General features: G+C 36.4%; 1 protein-coding gene across 1 annotated transcript in view; it reads left to right on the plus strand.

Moving 5' to 3' along the window:
- LOC127808604 (serine/threonine-protein kinase STY46-like) overlaps positions 1-18208 on the plus strand; it is a 33752-nt gene extending 15544 nt beyond the window's left edge. Inside the window, exons 6-14 of the mRNA XM_052347176.1 lie at positions 10917-11027; positions 12452-12502; positions 12592-12764; positions 12889-13084; positions 16241-16336; positions 16525-16605; positions 16763-16816; positions 17641-17775; positions 17856-18208. Coding sequence (XP_052203136.1) covers positions 10917-11027; positions 12452-12502; positions 12592-12764; positions 12889-13084; positions 16241-16336; positions 16525-16605; positions 16763-16816; positions 17641-17775; positions 17856-17936 — 978 coding nt within the window. The 3' untranslated portion in view covers positions 17937-18208. The remainder of the gene's footprint in view (positions 1-10916; positions 11028-12451; positions 12503-12591; positions 12765-12888; positions 13085-16240; positions 16337-16524; positions 16606-16762; positions 16817-17640; positions 17776-17855) is intronic.
- The last annotated feature ends 550 nt before the right edge of the window (positions 18209-18758 follow it).

The following is an 18758-nucleotide window of genomic DNA, read 5'->3' on the forward strand; positions in this document are numbered from 1 at the left end:
TCCTGTGCACAAAGAGGATCCGTGAGAGGATCGTTATTTGATTGATATAGAATAACAACACAAACTAAACTCACACACAACTCTTATTAAACCATAACCTTTCTATCACATAACATTTAATAATCATTCATGCATAACCTTTCACAACATGAGCCCACATAAGCTTACATAACACACCCTTATCCCAAGAACATAAAAGCATTATCTTGACCAAACACAACGACACCCAAGATTTAGTTTCGGGAGAACTCTGCACTTACTATCATGGCTCGTTGACTTGGACCCAACCTCGTTGAATGTACTAGATATCTCAGGCGATTCTCTTACTTGGAATGATGGAAAGCAAATATGAGTTATAAGACTCAGCAAGCTCTAGAAAGAAAGGCTGTATGACGCAACGTGTAGTGTGTGTGTGTGAAAAAACACACCAAAATAAACCCTTGAAAGAGCAAACTTCAATGGCCGAAACTTGGTTTTCAAGAAGACGTAAAAACAAGACTGTTTTGCTAAGAAAACCCAAATAGGTTGCTGAAATTTGATTAGGAAAAACTTGATTACAAACTCTAGATCTTAAGCATATTTATAGTATTTGGCTAATCCAAATCCATCTAATATTTGTAAACAAAATTCAATTAGAATCCTAATAGAAATAAATCCTAAATAAAAGTCAACTAGAATCCTAATAAAAATAAAACCCTAATCAAACATGAAGTAGAATCCTAAATCAAGTAGAAACATGAAATAGAATCCTAAATCAAGTAGAAATGTAAAGTAGAATTCTAAATCAAGTAGAATTCTAAAACTTAAGAAGTGTTAAAATAACATTATGGCACTACTATTTTGGTGATACTGTTCCGATTTGGTTGGGTCGGCCTTGGGCCGAGTCTTGATTGGTGACCGCATCATTCACCTTCACTTGAGAAAAAATTGGACCTCGAATTTTGATCCTGTTTGGACAAATCCACATCCGATAAGTACGAAGAGAGATTAGCCACTTTGAATGTTTAGAAATACCCATATGATTAGGCAAATCCACAACATAAGCATTGTCATTAGTCTTTGGAATCTTGTAAGGACTATACTTCTTTGGCTTGAACTTGTTCTGCTTTTCTGCTAGAATCCGTTCCTTTTTCAAGGATATCATGACTTCATCTCCAACCTCAAATACCTTGTGCTTCCTATGCTTGTCAGCTGTCGTCTTGTACTTCTTATTTGTGCAACTTTTGTTTGACATCTTCTTAAACTGCTTGAACTTTTCTGCTAAGGGAACATAAGCAAAGACATTCCTTCCCCTCTTAGCCCTATCTTCGTTGGCATGGGTCCAACCATCACCATGTTTGTTACCCTCCGCCTCCATTGTATTATTACTGTTAGATTGAGGACGTTGAACCTTCCATTTTGAGCGCTTCTCTAATTTGGTAGATCTTATCATAGGTCCTTCTCCTCTCATCAGCTTTCTTGATTTTGACTCCTCAACAGCATCCGAATTCATCCATAAATTTTTCTTGCCTGGAGAAGTATTCTTTTGTAACTGTTTCGAATAGAGGCTTATTCCATAACTACCAGCAGTCTCTCCATCACGTAAAATATTGATGCTTGTATCATCTTTTGGTCCAGGCACTTGATCAACTATAGTGGTAGCTGCTACAACATTCTTAGTTTCAGAATCTAATTTTAGATTAATATCGAAAACAGTTGCGCTACCCGAGTTAACTAGCTTGGGGGATCCAACACCCCTATTCACAAAGAGACCCATGTGATCATCTTGCTTTTGCAATCGCGAAGGTGAATATGTTCCTATTGCCTTCGATTCAACCATGCCAGAACTTGAATAAATTGTAGAAGGATCTACTACCATGGCCTCCCATCTCCTTTACAGTCGCACATCGATAAGAAGAAACACCACCATCCTTGGATAGCGAAGCAATGCCTGAGCCCTCGAGACTGGAAAATACCCTAGTATGAGTCAACAACCTTGGAGTTTCTGTCATGTTAGCAGCATAAACCAGACCTGAGTTTGCAAATGTTGAGGTTGCCGGGACAACATAATCTTCGAGATCAAGCTCCAAACTCACCGAAAAACTGTTCTTTAGTTTATACTCATCGTTTCCCCAATGGTTGTGTTGTTGCGCATTCCTCTTAACCCCTTTACCACTAGGGTTGGTTATCATACGACCAAGATCATCTTCATCGTCGCTATCATCCATCATTGGTCTTCTCGGATTAATGAGGACAGGATTAATGGCTGGTCTTCCCGGTTTAACATAGCCGACTTGATTCATGCCATTAGTCCGGTTTCGATTATCCTTAACTCGTTGTAAAATGCCCAATTGGTTGCGGATTCGCTCCAATTGCTGCTCCATTATACGAGTTATTTCTCGTTGTTCTTCGATTGCTCTCCAAATCGCGGGCAGCCCCCGATCACTGTCACGAGGCTGGTTGAGGCTGGTTGTTACCGTTACCTTCAAGATTGGCCATCTGATTGGTTGATGAACTGCTCTGATACCACCTGACGCAACGTGTAGCGTGTGTGTAAAAAAACACACCAAAATAAACCCTTGAAAAAGCAAACTTCAATGGCCGAAGCTTGGTTTTCAAAAAGACGCAAAAACAAGACTGTTTTGCTAAGAAAACCCAAATAAGTTGCTAAAATTTGATTAAGAAAAACTTGATTACAAACTCTAGATCCTAGGCATATTTATAGTATTTGGCTAATCCAAATCCATCTAATATTTGTAAACAAAATTTAATTAGAATCCTAATAGAAATAAATCCTAAATAAAAGTCAACTAGAATCCTAATAAAAATAAAACCCTAATCAAACATGAAGTAGAATCCTAAATCAAGTAGAAACATGAAATAGAATCCTAAATCAAGTAGAAATATAAAGTAGAATCCTAAATCAAGTAGAATTCTAAAACTTAAGAAGTATTAAAATAACATTATGGCACTACTATTTTGGTGATACTGTTCCAGTTTGGTTGGGTCAGCCTTGGGCCGAGTCTTGATTGGTGACCGCATCACTGTAGGTTAAAGACATAACTCTTCCCATAACACCCCATGCAGTTTATGTCAATGCAACGTTATACCATGCCATATCTAATACCTGCCTTATTTCTAGATGCATAAACATATAAGAAACTTCACATAAACGGTCCTTAGGGCCCACATAAAACACACACTGGCGCCCAAGTCCAACAGACAAACCTGTTAGCAGCCCAATATAGGCTACTTTATCATTAATCCACTATGGGTCGTATCCCACTTCCCATAACTACTCACACTATGGGTTGTGTCCCACTTCCCATAATCACTCACATTGTGGGTCGTATCCCACTTACCATAATCACTCACACTGTGGGTCGTACCCCACTTTCCATCGTGGGCCACTTCCACGGCATATGCTCTGTGGTGGGCGCCACCCATCCCCATCACTCATAGCCAACACATCCTCATCGTGCAATGCAACAAATAAGAAATGCAATGGCTTGTGTAGTATAAACGTGATGACAAGGCCCACATAGGAATTTACACATGCGATATGCTCTAAATGCACCGGTTCACTTAGAGAACCTAAGTTGGCTCTTAGACCAACCGGGTCGTGCAAATGTTCACACATCCCCTCACACACAAAACATGTCCCCCAAATGAATGCAACCCAACCCCCTACAGCACACACATCAAGATATGCACAAAGTTAAGGCGGGAATCTTACAGTACCAGTTCTTCTGACCCGTCTAGCGCTTATCGTCACAGTTGATGACTGGCGCCCATACATCTAGCCATCAGTTGCCACGACCCACGGTCGACAGTCAGAGGCTTTGTACCCCATACTCTTAGACACACATACAGATAACACTAAACTTTTATACTTTTCATTTTGCAACCTCTTTTTCATGACCCTTCGTACACTTGGCAACATAAACATCAATATACCCTTCTCGATCTCGTTTCATTCCGTCCATCTCCATATACATGTTACCATACGTTACACTTTTTCCAGTAAGACTCTTAACATAACCCAATTAAACCATAGTCCACTCTTCTAAGAACCTAGCCCCAACGAGTTCAGCATCATTCTCAAAGGAAGCGGAGCAATACAAGGCCCCGTGACGGATGAAATCAATGACACAAGGAAACCCTTTACTTAACTATTTTCATCACCAATAAACTCATTAATAATATATAAGTCATGGGAGGGTTGCCACGCGGATGATCATTATTAATATGTAGAACCGAGTCACGGTGAGAGAGGGAATAAAGTATGAGAAACCACAAAGACTTTCACAGGAAATTAAAAAATGTAAGGTGAGGGTTATGAGCTTGCATTTATTTGGCCGATTCTTGCCTTTCTCGCACTCTCGCTACGAGGTAAAACGTTTACTACGAATAATAAAACCATAGCTTAAATTAATTAAATCTAACCGCGTAATCTACATAATCTAACTGCGAAAACTGATAATTTAAATATATAACACTTCCAGTAATTTAACCCACTTATTGGCACATTTTAGACACCGAATAACCCAAGTTTCTCTTATTTTTCTTCCTACTTCTATTTCTTCCCTCATTCTTGCAGTTGGCCGAGTTCCCCTTATTCTCTCTCAATTTTCCCCTCTTTTTGCTCTCTTTTTGGACATCAGAATCGCCAAAATTGGCCTTAAATATCACATAGCGTAGCTACTTAGCGGCCAAGGCAAAATAAACGGCCCAGGCCGCACCACGTGGCGCCGCCAGCTGTTGCCGCGTCGCCCCCCCCCCCCCCTCCCAAAACGGCGCTATTTTGGGCACCTTATGGTTGAATAAATTCAGCCAAAAATCCTCGCGCGTGCTTGCCCCCCCGCAACCTTGAACTCGCGTCTCGCCCACAGCCTTTCTTGCGTGCGACCACTTGGCTGCCACTCGCCTTCAACTAATACACCCTTAATTAATTTTAAGGTGACTTCCGGCCAATTTCTAGGATTTGCACCAGCGCCCCAAAGCTTCCGAAAATCCCACATACACCCCACATTCGATTTTCCTCTTATTCCACTTACACCCCGAATTTCTAGAAATTCACCCAAATCGATTTATTTTAATCTTTTCTTATTTTCATAAATACTCCTAAACAAAATAATTAATTACCTTTATTACCTATTTTCTCAAAACAATATAAACTTTTATTATTATTTTCCTTAAATCCTCAAATGCTGGAATTAATATTTATTATTTTTCTCCAAAATTTCGAGATATTACAGGTTATCTCACATAATAGATCAATACTCAATATAAAGATTCTAATACATATAATAAACAAAATTCTAGTTTCAAAGATTCACAAAGATTTCCCATGCAACAAGTATCACTAATAAAATCACATCATGTCATATGGTGTAGTTATCAATTTTTACGATGCAATAAACATCATTTAATTAAGGGAACCATAATATTCAATAATCAATTCAAACCCCAATAAATATCTCAATGGGCAGTATAACCCTGAATCCAATCAATGCACAAAGGGACCTGATAATTTCCTTGGGATCTTACCCCAAGTATCTAATGGAGCATAATAAAAATACATTTAGACCATCTCTTCCCATTGAGAAACTAAGGTGGTGTTCTCTTCGTGTTTTAATTTTGAGTTTTGAATTCATTTTTAATTTTATGTTTTGAGATTTTTGAAAACGTGTTCTTTTTATTATTATGAAAAACTGTTTCTTAAAATAGAAAACTAGAAAATGTGTTTACTTTAGAATTTTGAAAAACTGTTTTTTTTTGTTATTATGATATTTTATTCAATGAATTTAATTATTAAATAATAAAATTAACTTTTTTTAATAAAATTCTACAATTAAAATAAAACAATAAATTTGATTAATAAATTACTAACATACATCTTAATAATAATTTATATTAAATTATACACTTAATAATATAATTTATGTTATCTTTTATTTTTAATTATAATATAGATATATTACATTTTTTAAATTTTAAGTAAATATATAATTTTATTTTCAAAATTTAATAATAAAATTTTAATTCTTTTTTTCTTTTTCTTTTTTTCTCTTTTCTTCTTCTCCGGTGCCCTGCATCTTCTCTGGGGCGGTGACCACCGTTGGCTGTAGATTCACACGATCAAAGCCTATCATTAGAAACTCTAAGCCAAGGGAATTAACATACACAAAAGTAAGTCAGATTTAACGGTTGGATTTTCGTAGATCTAATTTTTAATTTTCGGCCAATATCTATATACGCACTACCAGTCGCCACCGTGGCCGGTGGTTTCCGGCGATCAGAGGCAACCACCTGACACCCAATAGCCCATCGACCAACATACTCAAAAACCAGCAAGATCCAACAGCTAAATCTCCTTAGATCTAAGCTTAAACGTTCTACTCACCCGCTTATATATGCATTGATAGTCGTCATCAGCCACCGTGGTTGGTAGTTTCCAGTGATCAGAGGCAACCACCCGACACCCAATGGCCCATCGACCAACATACCCATAAACCAGCAAGAGAAGAGAGGAGAGAGGAGACAAAACCAACAACCAGCCAGGGGGCGGTCGAAGGCGGATTGCACCGCCGGTGGCATGCGCGGTGGTGGTGGCGGTTGCGGTTGACGGCAGTGATGGCGGTGGCGGTCGACGGCCAGAAGAGAAGAGAGGAGAAAGGAGAGAAGAGCAAAGAGAGAGGAGAGATGTGGGTCTGTGCGAGATTGGGGTGGGGTAGGGGTGGCTGTTGGGTGTTTTTCGCGTTTTTAACATTTTGGGTGTTTTCAGTTAGTTTTGGATGAAAATGTTATTTCGGGTTTTCTTTACAAAATTTTCTCTTGCTTTCGAAAATGCGTTTTTGAAAATAACAAAGTAAACGCATTTTTAGTGTTTTAAAAAACTAAAAACTCAAAATGAGCTGAAAACAGCAAAGAGAATAGGGCCTAAAATTCCTATGGCACCACATGGGTACCCAAATTTCAATTGCCAGAGTAACACTTGGACTTCCCCAATGGTTCCACAACAATTTATAACAACATGCTAACACCATTTATAATCTTTTTAAAATGATTTGATAAATCCCCGTGCTCAATTTGTTTTTAAATTTTAGAAAATGATACTTCTTCTTCATTACCCAAAACATTGTACACGAGCTGTCCTCGTATAGAGAATAGGAGAGGCTCAAAAAGGAAACCAAACTATACACTTTTAGAAACCAAAGATTGATAAACATTCTATCAACAAACATTACCAAAAGAACATATATACAATTTTTAAGAATGCTAAATAATTAGGAAAGCTGGGGATTAAGAAAGTTTCCTAAGTGTAACTTAGGAAACTTCTTAATCTATCAAGGAGGTGGGTGCCTTGACTTGCTGTTGCTGCCAACACTAAAACCCATATGGAAAGCCACCAAGACACTGCCATGCACACACAATCCCATGATGGTCACCATAAATCAATAGTTCAAGAATATATATCAAGTAACAAAATTAAGAACATATATTTGTCAAAATAATTTTTCAACATGCATGGGAATGATTTTCAAACCATACTAGTGCTAGAATAACCACTCACGTAACCCCATTGTAGAGAAAATCCACAAATATCCAGTGACGTTGCTTCTCACTGATTCCCATGGATCAAAGTTTGATAATTTAATCCTCCTCTAAGCGTGTACTTATAAGCCTCTTAGGATTCATTCAATTCCCCTTTGGTTTTGGATTCAATTTCTCCTGTTATTTCTAACCAATTAATCATAATCCTTATCAAATCCTAGTCAAATAATAAGTATGTCTTTCTTCTAATTTATCCTCAAAATCTACATCTCTAATCCTAATCCCTCTTCAACAAGGAATCAATTTGCCTCCAAACTTAGGTGAATAATGTTGTTATTCAAATTTCAACAAGGAATTGATTTGTTTCCAATTCCTTAATTAATCTTAATCCTTATTCTTCTCAAATCATATTAAGATAATATCCATACATGTTTCTGATTTATCTCTCTATTATCCCTTAGAGTCAACCCAAATCCTTGAATTCTCTTCCAATAAGGTATAATATATGTATCATTATGATTTTTTTATTTATTTATGATAGACTTAATCAAGTTTATCATCAAGTCAAACTTCCAGCCCCATCTAAATCCCTCCACAATTATCATAATCCCTCTCATCTCAATCTCCATTTAGAATCTGAACTCAATTCCAATTTCCAATTTCTTTGAAATTATGATTAATTATCCTAATCTACAATGGCTTCAGAAATCCTATTTCCTCTTGGATTTTTCTCCTTATAAAATTTGGGTGTTACAGCTCACTACCACCCCAACAAGACTCCTCTCTTGCTAGTACTCAAGCAAGGCTATGCACCTACCTGCACTGTGTAGAAAACATACCACCTTACCCTCATAAAACACCTTTCACCCTCACCAAAGCACTAGCACCTCAACACACACACAACCACACACACACACACACCAAGCTGGAAACTCTCTTTACTCTCATGTGTAGCTTTGTAGGCAACAACTAGGGTGGAGTACAGAAAGTCAAAAAAATCACTCATTAGTACACTCCATACCTTTACTGCTCCTCCAGGTTCTATATGACATGTAGGGTGTCTCCTTTGCATGGGCCACTTGCCCATGTATTCTTCCAGCTCACATTCTTTGAACAGACAGATGTTCAGTGAACTTCAGGGGTGTCTACTATGGGCCTGTTTGTTGCAGCTTAAAAGCTGCAACTTTTAGCTTCTAGGTTCAAAAAAGTTGGGATGTAGTGTTTGTTTTAACTTTTAGAATTCTAACTTATAGCTTCTACTAGCTTTTAGAAGGGGTAGAAGCTGGCTTTTTCAAAGTTGGGGTACCCCAGCTTTTACAACTTCTGCTTAAATGATTATATTTTTGTGACAATTTTGCCCTTATTGTTAACAAAGAATTACCCTCTTGTCTACGCAATCATGGGTTTTTCTCTTCCACCGCCATCTCCATTTTCTGATCTCTTCCTCTCTCTCGCCATCTTCCTCTCTCTCTATACTGTAATTAATTTTTTATAACACTTGAAACTTATACATATACACTAATTAATTTTTAAATTATCATTCTATAACTACTAAGGGTATTATGGACAATTATACAAAAATAAGTTATTTTACAGCTTATGATATCAAACACCACAACTATTTAACTACAACTTCTAAGAAGGTGCAACAAACAGGTTCATAACTTATTCTAAGTTTTAGAAGCTATAATCTAAGAAGCTAGAAGCTATAATTTCTTTAATTAAGCTGCAACAAACAGGGCCTATAGCTATGAGCACTTAATGCTTCCTACATGCTTTCTTACTTACCCTTTCCTAAGGTCAGGCATGCATTTAATGAAGCATACTAGCATACCTCATAAATATTACTTCAGGCCATGTGTACTAATTGTTATGTCAGATTCTCTCCCCCTCTCCCCCTCAGACTCTTGCACCTACATTGGAAGCCATATCTACTCTACCTCATGCTTCCATGCCCTCAGGCCTTCACGTGTCTTCAATTGAGGCATGTAACCTATGAGAATATATTTGATGTAACTATGATATTTTGTCATTGTGCTGCCATGGTATTACAATCCAATAATATCCTGCTTTGTATACACAATCTGAGTACATGGAAGTCGGTAACTTTTACTAAATTTAAAATAGAGTTTATTTTCACCAATTGCCACGCCTTCACAATTTAAATGCATGGTGGATTGTGATACTATGTTAGCATGATGACTTGATCTCACAATTGAATATTTTCCCCTAACATACAAGTATATATACTTATGCACATGGCCCTGCACGTGTAGGACAACAAAAAGGTCCAATTTACACTCTACAATAATCCTACTGGTCTCTCACAAACAATTTTCCAACTCTATACCATTTTTAATTTATTTTCCCTTTTAATGACAAGGCCATGTCATCCTTAATTATTATTCATTAAGTTCTAAATTAAGGTGTTTAACATGGGTCATTACATCTTTTCCATTGCTCTTAAAAGTTTTCTTCTTTCCCTTGGTACTATGGTCTTCTTTGTGGGTAAGACCTCTGCAGCAGAGCATCAACAGAATCGGAGTTTTCATGTGGTCGTATGACACACATTCTATGATGTGTACACTCCTAGCAATTATGCTGCATCTGATCTGACAATCCTTTTTTTTTTCTTTGTAAAAACTTGTATTGATGTTATGGAACTAAAACCTGCATCAACTATTTGTTGCAGAATCCTTCATTGGCTAAAATTGCTTGCAATTTTTTTTTTTGGGTGTAGTTATAGCACTTGCATTACCTATAGAAAATATGTGGAAGACCCTATTTAGGCGGCTTCAGGATTGTTCTTCAATTAAAGGTTTAGTTTTATAACATTTTGAAAGATTTGTAAGATCAAGATTGAATAATGAAGATGCAAAATGCCCCTCAAAAATCCAGTGGCTTACAGAATAATGTTGATATCTACTCTTCTCATAGCCTCAACCCACAGAAAAACTGAATGAAATGTATGAGGAATATATAGCGTCAAGCCTGAGCCTATTGGACTTGTTTCTGCACCCAAATGGATAGCAGATTTTTGTTTTACCATTGATAATTGCCATATTATTCATGGGCAATTGTTATCTGTTTTATGTTGATTGGATGATTGATGAAGGACTTGAACTGAGAGAGAGAGAGAGAGAGGGAGAAGAAGATACAAAAGAAGGTAAGACAGAGTCGGTAAGAAAGAAAGAAAAGGAAGAGAGGAGAGAAGGGGAGAACATGACAGTAAGAACATATTGAATCACCTGTCCAACAACATTTCACACTTAACCAACAACCCTCAGTTTAATTGATTGGCACTATCTATCAATCTTTTTCATTGACTGTTTGTTGTTGTTCCTCATTTAATCTTAATTTATTGTATGCTTGCTTTTCAGTTAACTTCATTGCTTTCTGAGATTGGGCTGAATATCCAAGAAGCACATGCTTTTTCTACTTCAGATGGTTACTCGTTGGATGTTTTTGTTGTCGATGGCTGGGGGCCCGAGGTACTTTGCTCTTTGTGTTTGTACTTAACCAATATTTGTTAGTATTCAACAAGAAATGCATGTGCGAACCACTTGGAACAGAACTATTTGTTGGAGTGCTGCTTCGTTGTCATTTTATCCTTTTGGTAGATAAAGCTGCAATTTGTTATAATCATAGATATGTTTTCTTAAGCAGGTATTTTAATATTATTTGCAACTTCTTTTGAATTTTCACGTGCTTGATAATTTTAACTCAAAATGGAAGATCATGTATCCTTCATTACATGTTGATTTTACCCTCTTTGCAACGCAGAGTGCAATAATCTCCATCTTGCGTTCTACTTTGGATGAGTAAGAACCTTCATTTTTCATCAGATTAGCTGTTGTCATCCTCAAAATGTTTTAGAAGTTACATTTTATTGATAATTATTATCTGACAACTTATTGTAAATTGTAGTTCACAATGCATAAAATTGGTATTTCAAAGGAAGATTGTGCAGTACAAAATTCCATTTGCTGTTGGTAAGAATGTAAAACCTAATGACTGATAAGTTGTTGATGTTGACACATTATTTAGACAAGTTCTCATAAATGGTTGTTCACAATGCAATGCAGCTTAATATCCTAGAAGGAAAAGGAATGTGGACTGTAAAAGCTGCATTTTCTATCATTAGAATGTGTAACTGTTTCTTTCAATGAATGGTGAAGTCCTGAGCCTTTGAGATCTTGCTCTATGGTTGTATAATTAAATATTTTTAGGGAAGGAAATAGTTGTAAAACCAAAGTCAAAATGCCAAAGGTGAAATATTGTCTTACTGTTGTAGCTGTTACTCTCAGATAATTGCATATGGTGAATTACCAGTATTACCTCTAGTGCCACGTTACAAGGGCAATACAAGGTGTCCAAAGTTATTAAACTTTCTGTTCACATGTCCTAGTAGGAATGTGCCAAATTCAGGTGTGGCTTAATTTTTATTATGGTTGCGGATATGATCTTCATTTAGGTATTGGTCTGTAAACACTTTTGTTGCTGGAAGCCTGGAAAAAATTAGCTGTCTACCATATAGGTAAGTAAAGAAAAAAAAAAAAAAAAAAGAATTGGAGCATGCATTGTTGTTTATTTTGCTCTCTGGTTATTGGAAAATCCCATCCACTTGCTGCATTTTTGTATTCTTAGGTACCAATAATGTTATTTAGTCATCTCCAATGTTATGCTAGACATCAGACCTTGTTTTACTTTCCCTAACTGTTTTCTTTCTTAACACTAGTTTCTTAGATTTTAATCTTTTCTCCACATCATAATTTTGCCGCTAGGTTTTAATCTGAAATTTTCGAACTCTTTTAACACATTTGAATTTTAAAGAATGAAAAGGAAATTCTAAAATTATTCTCTCTATGTTATTCATTAATAACTGTTTGACTCATTTGTCTGCTGAAAATTCTAGGAAACAGAGCAACTTAGAACTGTATTGTTGAAGGAAATTCCAAAAATTGAGGTAGCCTCTATATAAGTACCAATTGTCAGTTATCATGAACTATATATGTGAGCATACACTTAAATGGTGTATTTTGAAGTGCATTGCAGAAGCTATCTAGGTCAAAAAATCAAATATCTCCTGCTGGGGATTTGTGGCAAACGGGTAGTGAGCTTTATCTTGACCATGTGAACATACCAACTGATGGCATTGATGTATGGGAAATTGATCCCAAGCGGTTGAAATTTGAACGGAAAATTGCTTCGGGATTATATGGAGATTTGTGAGTTTCGCCATATGTTTTGCCATTGGTTTGATTTTCTTTTATTGCATGTTTTTAACAGTAGACATTCATTCTTCTTTTTTTTTTTTTTTTGCTCAGTAACTGTGTATGTTCATGTACACAGGTATAAAGGTACTTTCCACAGCCAGGATGTAGCCATCAAAGTTCTTAATGCTGAGTATCTAAATGAAGATGTGAGAAGGGACTTTGCTCAGGAAGTATATATATTGAGGTTTATTACTTATATTCTCGTGAAACACCTGTCTATGATTTACTTGCTAAAGTTGGTAATTTTTCACAACATCTTGAATAATGGTCTTTAGAGATATTTGTTAAGATATGCTAATAGTTCAATTTCACCATGATATACCTTTTGAATTCGTTTTCTTTCATTTCACAAGACAACTGAGTAATTTTGTCTGCTCTCTCAAAGATGAGATGATTTATTTTGATTTTAAGCTTGCCTAATATTTATGTTGTAATTAGGGCGTTTCTTTCATGAACTAGAATAGTTTTGTTCTTTGAGATAGCGTGTGTCCTTGCAACAATGTTCTTGTCAAATTTTATTACTAAAGCAGTGGACACTGTTTGCTTGATTTAATTCTAGGATCACTGGTACCATCATATCATCTGGATTCTAGACTGCAGGCATTTATATGAATAAGAGTACCATGTTCATCAATATAATTCAAGCTCCAGACATTTGTCTTTATAAATCAGAATACTGTGTTCGCCTTTCTCTCCTTGCTGGAACTCAACTTAAAATGCACATAGGAGCATTAAAATATTGTAACCATTAGCGTGTAAGCTAGGTTATGGTACTCCTCAAGTTATTTTGTCTGTTAAAAGAGCTTCAAGAGAAGATGGAATACGAACACTTGTGGTGGGAAGAGAGACATGTAAGTAGAGATCATCATGATTACGTGGTCAAGTATTTTACTGGTAAGTATAATAACTTGTAAAGATACATTTTAGTTTTTACTGCATTCCAAATAACTCCATAATTGAATAAATAGAAGTTTGGGTAAATTACACAAACCTCCCTTGAGATAAGACTAAATTCAGAGGACCTCTCCTTCATTTTGAGAAATTACAATGACCTCCAACGCTATTAAAAAAGGTAAAATGAACATTTTATCCGTGTTTTTCTCTCTCCTCTCCCCATCTCCTCTCTTTCACATTTCATAAAAATTGAAAAAAGAAAAAAGAAAATAGTGATGGTGACGACCTCCTAGCAGCCACTGAGGTTCATCTTCATCTTGAGATTAATCGCCTGGATTCATTGTCAGTGAACCCAGAAAGAGAGAGGGAGGGAGTGAGAGCCCGTGGCTGGGTTTGGTAGAGAGGTTGGGAGGAGGAAGGGAGTCACTGCTGCTGCTACGTGCTTCTATTGCTGTCATCGGAGGAGAGAAGGGAGCGAAAGAAAGAGTTTTTTTTTTTTTTTTTTGGGGGGGGGGGGGGGGGGGGGGAGGAGAGGGGAGGGAGAGAGAGTTTAGGGCATTTTAGGTATTTAAAAATAATGATGGTTTGCTAACGGTAAGGTTAAATTGTTCTGCTTTATAAACCTCAGGAGAGGTCTTTGTAAGGTTCCTTGAATTTCCTCTTACCTAAGGGGAGGTTAGTGCATTTTACGCTAAAAGTTTTTCAGTTAAAGATCAAACTGATACCATTAAACCAATTTGACTGTAGTGTAATACATGACCCTGGGAATTCAAAGAATTCTTATGTTGGCTTTTCTTTTTTAGCTGCACATATAAGTGAATTTGAAATGGGTAAAACAAGCATTTAACTTGATTAATTCTTGAATAATTAATTGCACACCACCTTACGTTGCCTCTCAGATTATTTCTTAAAAATGCTCGGAGAGTATGATGCAAGAATGTTCTGCAATTTGCAACTTTATTTTGTTCTTGAATAGTCATTGTATCGTTCATCTTTTAAACCTTTAACCTTGCAAACTGTTCGACAATAACAGCATTTATTGTGCATTTCAAGGCATTTCAAGTGGCATTCAATTTGTACAGTACTTCTGAATTCTTTGATACTTTTTTTCTTTTTGACTTATTTGATTTTTTTTCTTTTGTATATTATTTTATTTCTTCTTTGCTTCCTTTTCTTTTTTTTTTTATTCCCTTACATTTCTCTTTTCGGTGATGTATACACTATACATATAACACAGAGCAATATACTCAAGTTACCAGCTTACCATACTAATAATACAAGAAGATTTAATATTACTACTTGCACCAGAACAAAGTATCAATTCACAGAGACAACAGCTAATCTACTTTGACAAGAAAATACTTAATCATTAAAGATTATCTCTTTCCTGCATTGGTTACTACTACTTTGTCATAGTATGCCCTACTGACTTGTTAACTACATACACTATTCACTAGTGTTGTAAATTTACTGTTGTTATATAATAACATTTATGTAATACATCCATTGTGACTTTGTATTCTTACATTATATTTATCATTAGCCTGTTTAGAAGCTCTGTAGAACAAACATTTATGAATATCATTGTCACACATGGCTGAAAATCACTCATCCTGATTGGATATCTTTAGCCATTTAATTCAGAGACTGCTTTTCTTTCATAGACACTTAAATCCAAAGAGATTTGGAAAATGTTTTACTCTGAAATTTGTTAAGATTGACAATGCCATCGTATCCTCATGTTTAAATGAAAAATTGATTCCAATCCTAACAAGCCTACACATAAATTCTTTGTGTGTTAAACTTGCCCTTTTATTATGCCCTATCTTAACCTCCACCATTCAGACAGAGGTAGACAAAAGAATTACTTTTCTATTACATACTTTTCTTTTACTGCTTGGATTATCTTCTTATCTTGTATATAAAAATGATAATGCTTAGTTAGGCGTGAATGCATTATATGCCTCTGTTTATAATAATAGTAAATAACTATTTGTGGCGTGAATTTATAGCCTCTTAATGGTAGTTGCAACAGGCAGTTGTAATATTTGAATTTGGGAGCTTATGATCCTTTTCCCCAACGAAGGATCATTGTAAAATAAACTGATCTCCTCCCTTGGGGCATCTCTTGAATACCTTTCTCTCTCTCTCATATTCTCTTCTCTCTCTCTCTATTCTCCCATTCCTTATTCCCCTTTCTCTCTATTCTTCCAATTCCCCAAATCCCTCAGATCACCCATCTGAGTCTGACTTCCTGTTAGGTGTTAAGGGAGTTATCTTGGTTGAAGTAAATAATCTTTCCTGTAGGATCATCTTAATTTTAACCCTAATAACGGACAAAGTAACAGATTGGGTTGGGAGGGACTTGTGGTTGCATATTAAGTTCAAATGCACGTTAATTTTTCCAATTGATGTCTGTTCAAGCTATCTTGTGTAACTGATAGGTGCATTATGCAGTGCATATGGTAATAGATAGAGCATCATCATGCTTTATCTGATCATCAATCTGATATTTCCAAAGTTCTGTCTCATAGGTTGTCAAAGTAGCTGATTTTGGTGTTGCCAGAGTGCAAACAACATCTGGAGTGATGACTGCTGAAACTGGAACTTACCGGTGGATGGCTCCAGAGGTTGACTTTCTATATTTGATTTATGACCGTAATTTTGATTTCAAGGCCATCTGATTTAACAGCTGCCCAATGTTATGAATCTCAGTTAACCCATATGAATTGCATCATGGAATGGCGTATTCCCTACTGGGTGTCTTGACCAGTTTAACTCCACATCTAACATTTGCTAATTTGTTGGATACTTGAAGGTTATCGAACACAAGCCTTATGGTCGCAAGGCTGATGTTTTCAGCTTTGGAATTGTACTATGGGAGCTGCTAACAGGAAAGGTTAGGGCCATGTTGATGCATCACTTTTTCCCTGTTATTATTTTATTTTTATAAAACTAAATAACTGATTCTAATTTATTTAATGCAGTATTGCTTTATAGGTTTTTACTATATGCTACACAATGCCAATAACCTTCTGTATCTTGTACTGTGCCAGCTTCCCTATGAATATTTGACCCCGTTACAAGCAGCCATTGGTGTGGTTCAGAAGGTATTTCCATAAATGATTGCATTATCTGAAATCTGGATTTAAATGACATGAAATAGAGTACCTTACTTAACTTTACCTGCTTGATGGAAATGGCCTGATCTTCTGGACTAATGTAGTGCTTGTGTTACCAAATTGATAGTATGTAGTTGACTTGAGGGTACCTTGAACTGCTTGAGTTTTAAAGAATAGTTAGTGTTGAGCGAACTTAGACGTGTTGTGCTTTGTATACTCTTTAAATATGTTTTGATGAGTGACAAATTTATTGTAAAATATTTCAAGACAAGGTTTCAACATGTTATGAAATGAATCAAACGTGTTTTAGTAGTGCACACTCTGCAGAACCACCAGATGAGAAGTCAACTGATCGTAGGTCAGTCATGACTCAGACGAGTTGGAGTCCAACAGTCAAACACAAGTTGACTGTTTGATCAGTAAACAGATTTTGGTTATTGGAATTTCTAGTCAACCATTAGGCGGGTTGTTAAGGTCAAAAGTTAGGTGTTTTACATTCTGGAAACATAAGCTGGCTGATTGCACTTAATAATGTGTTTCCTGAATGTCCATGCATCAGGTAAGCAAATTTAGTTTTTGGAATCTCAAATCAATCAAAAGTCTGCTGGTTGTTTGGCCAGGCTATCATTCAGGAAACACTGCGTTGCACTTAATTGTTGAAAACCTGCATAAGTAGACCAACAATTAGCATATGCAATATGCAATACTTTTACTTAACCGCAGATGAAACTTTTTATTTCTTTTTCTTGAGATGGTTATATCAAAATTCCTTGAATATGAGTAAATATCTTTGTTTGAGCATTGGTTTTTAGGGTCTGAGGCCTATAGTACCAAAGCACACTCATCCAGTGATGGTGGAATTGCTTGAAAGATGTTGGCAACAAGACCCATCATTGAGGCCAGAATTCTCCGAGATAATAGAGATCTTGCAACAAATTTCAAAGAAGGTATGGAAAGATTGCAACGTATTTTCCCACTTGCACTGTTTTCCAGGAAGCCTGATATGAAAATCTTAATTCTGGGACAGTTTGCAGAAGAAGAGAGGACTGATAAAAAGATGATCCAGGTAGGAGAAATTCCTGAACAAGTGGATAGAGGTGGCCAGTGAAGAAGCAAGAGAACAAGAATGTTTTGTAATGTTTTAACATAAATGGCCAGTACGTTCCGTACGTAGCGTCAATTTGGACTCGGTTCCTAGACCATAATGTCTGTCCTAACTGTCCCTTGGGCGCCCCGGGCGGCGGCGGGCTGGTTGGGTGTGGGGTGTGGCGGAGGAACGTTATATTTATGAGTAAATAATGGTCAACTTTCAGCCCCATCCATCCCTCTGCTTCTTCATCAGGAGACTTGTATTTGATGTGCCAATTGTTTTGTTTATTATACTTGACGGAAGGAATTTGCCAGGCCGGGTTCCACAGTAGGGTTGAAGAAAGAGAGTGAAAAGGCTGAAGCTGAACTCAAAATATAGGAAACGAGACGGAGACTCCCTTTTGGTCGGTACGATACCTTAATTTTCCATTCTTTCTTCCGAGATGCTAATATGGTCACAATTTATGAGATAGTGGCAAAAAGCTGGTAGACGTCCTCGTCTTGGGTGATCTGCCGTTCTATTTTCATAGGTCTGACACGTGTGATGGACATAGGAAGGAGCAAGACAAATCATGAGGAATAATTTAGTTGGTCAATTCAGAGAGTAAGAAGCTGTCGTAGTCAGGGCTTTGCCCTTTTCCGATTTTAGTAGTAGTTTTAGGTAAGCAATATAGAATTTTTAGCATTTAAGATAATATTTTATAGTAGTTTATTATATATTTATATAACATATAATATAATATATTAATATATAAGTATTACTTTAAATATCATATTTAAATATTTATATAATATTTTCGTGAGTGGAGTCACGTTTTAGTTGTCAACTTAGCTGCAGCGC

This window comes from Diospyros lotus, chromosome 8 (genome assembly GCF_014633365.1).
Source record: "Diospyros lotus cultivar Yz01 chromosome 8, ASM1463336v1, whole genome shotgun sequence".
Classification (NCBI taxonomy): domain Eukaryota; kingdom Viridiplantae; phylum Streptophyta; class Magnoliopsida; order Ericales; family Ebenaceae; genus Diospyros; species Diospyros lotus.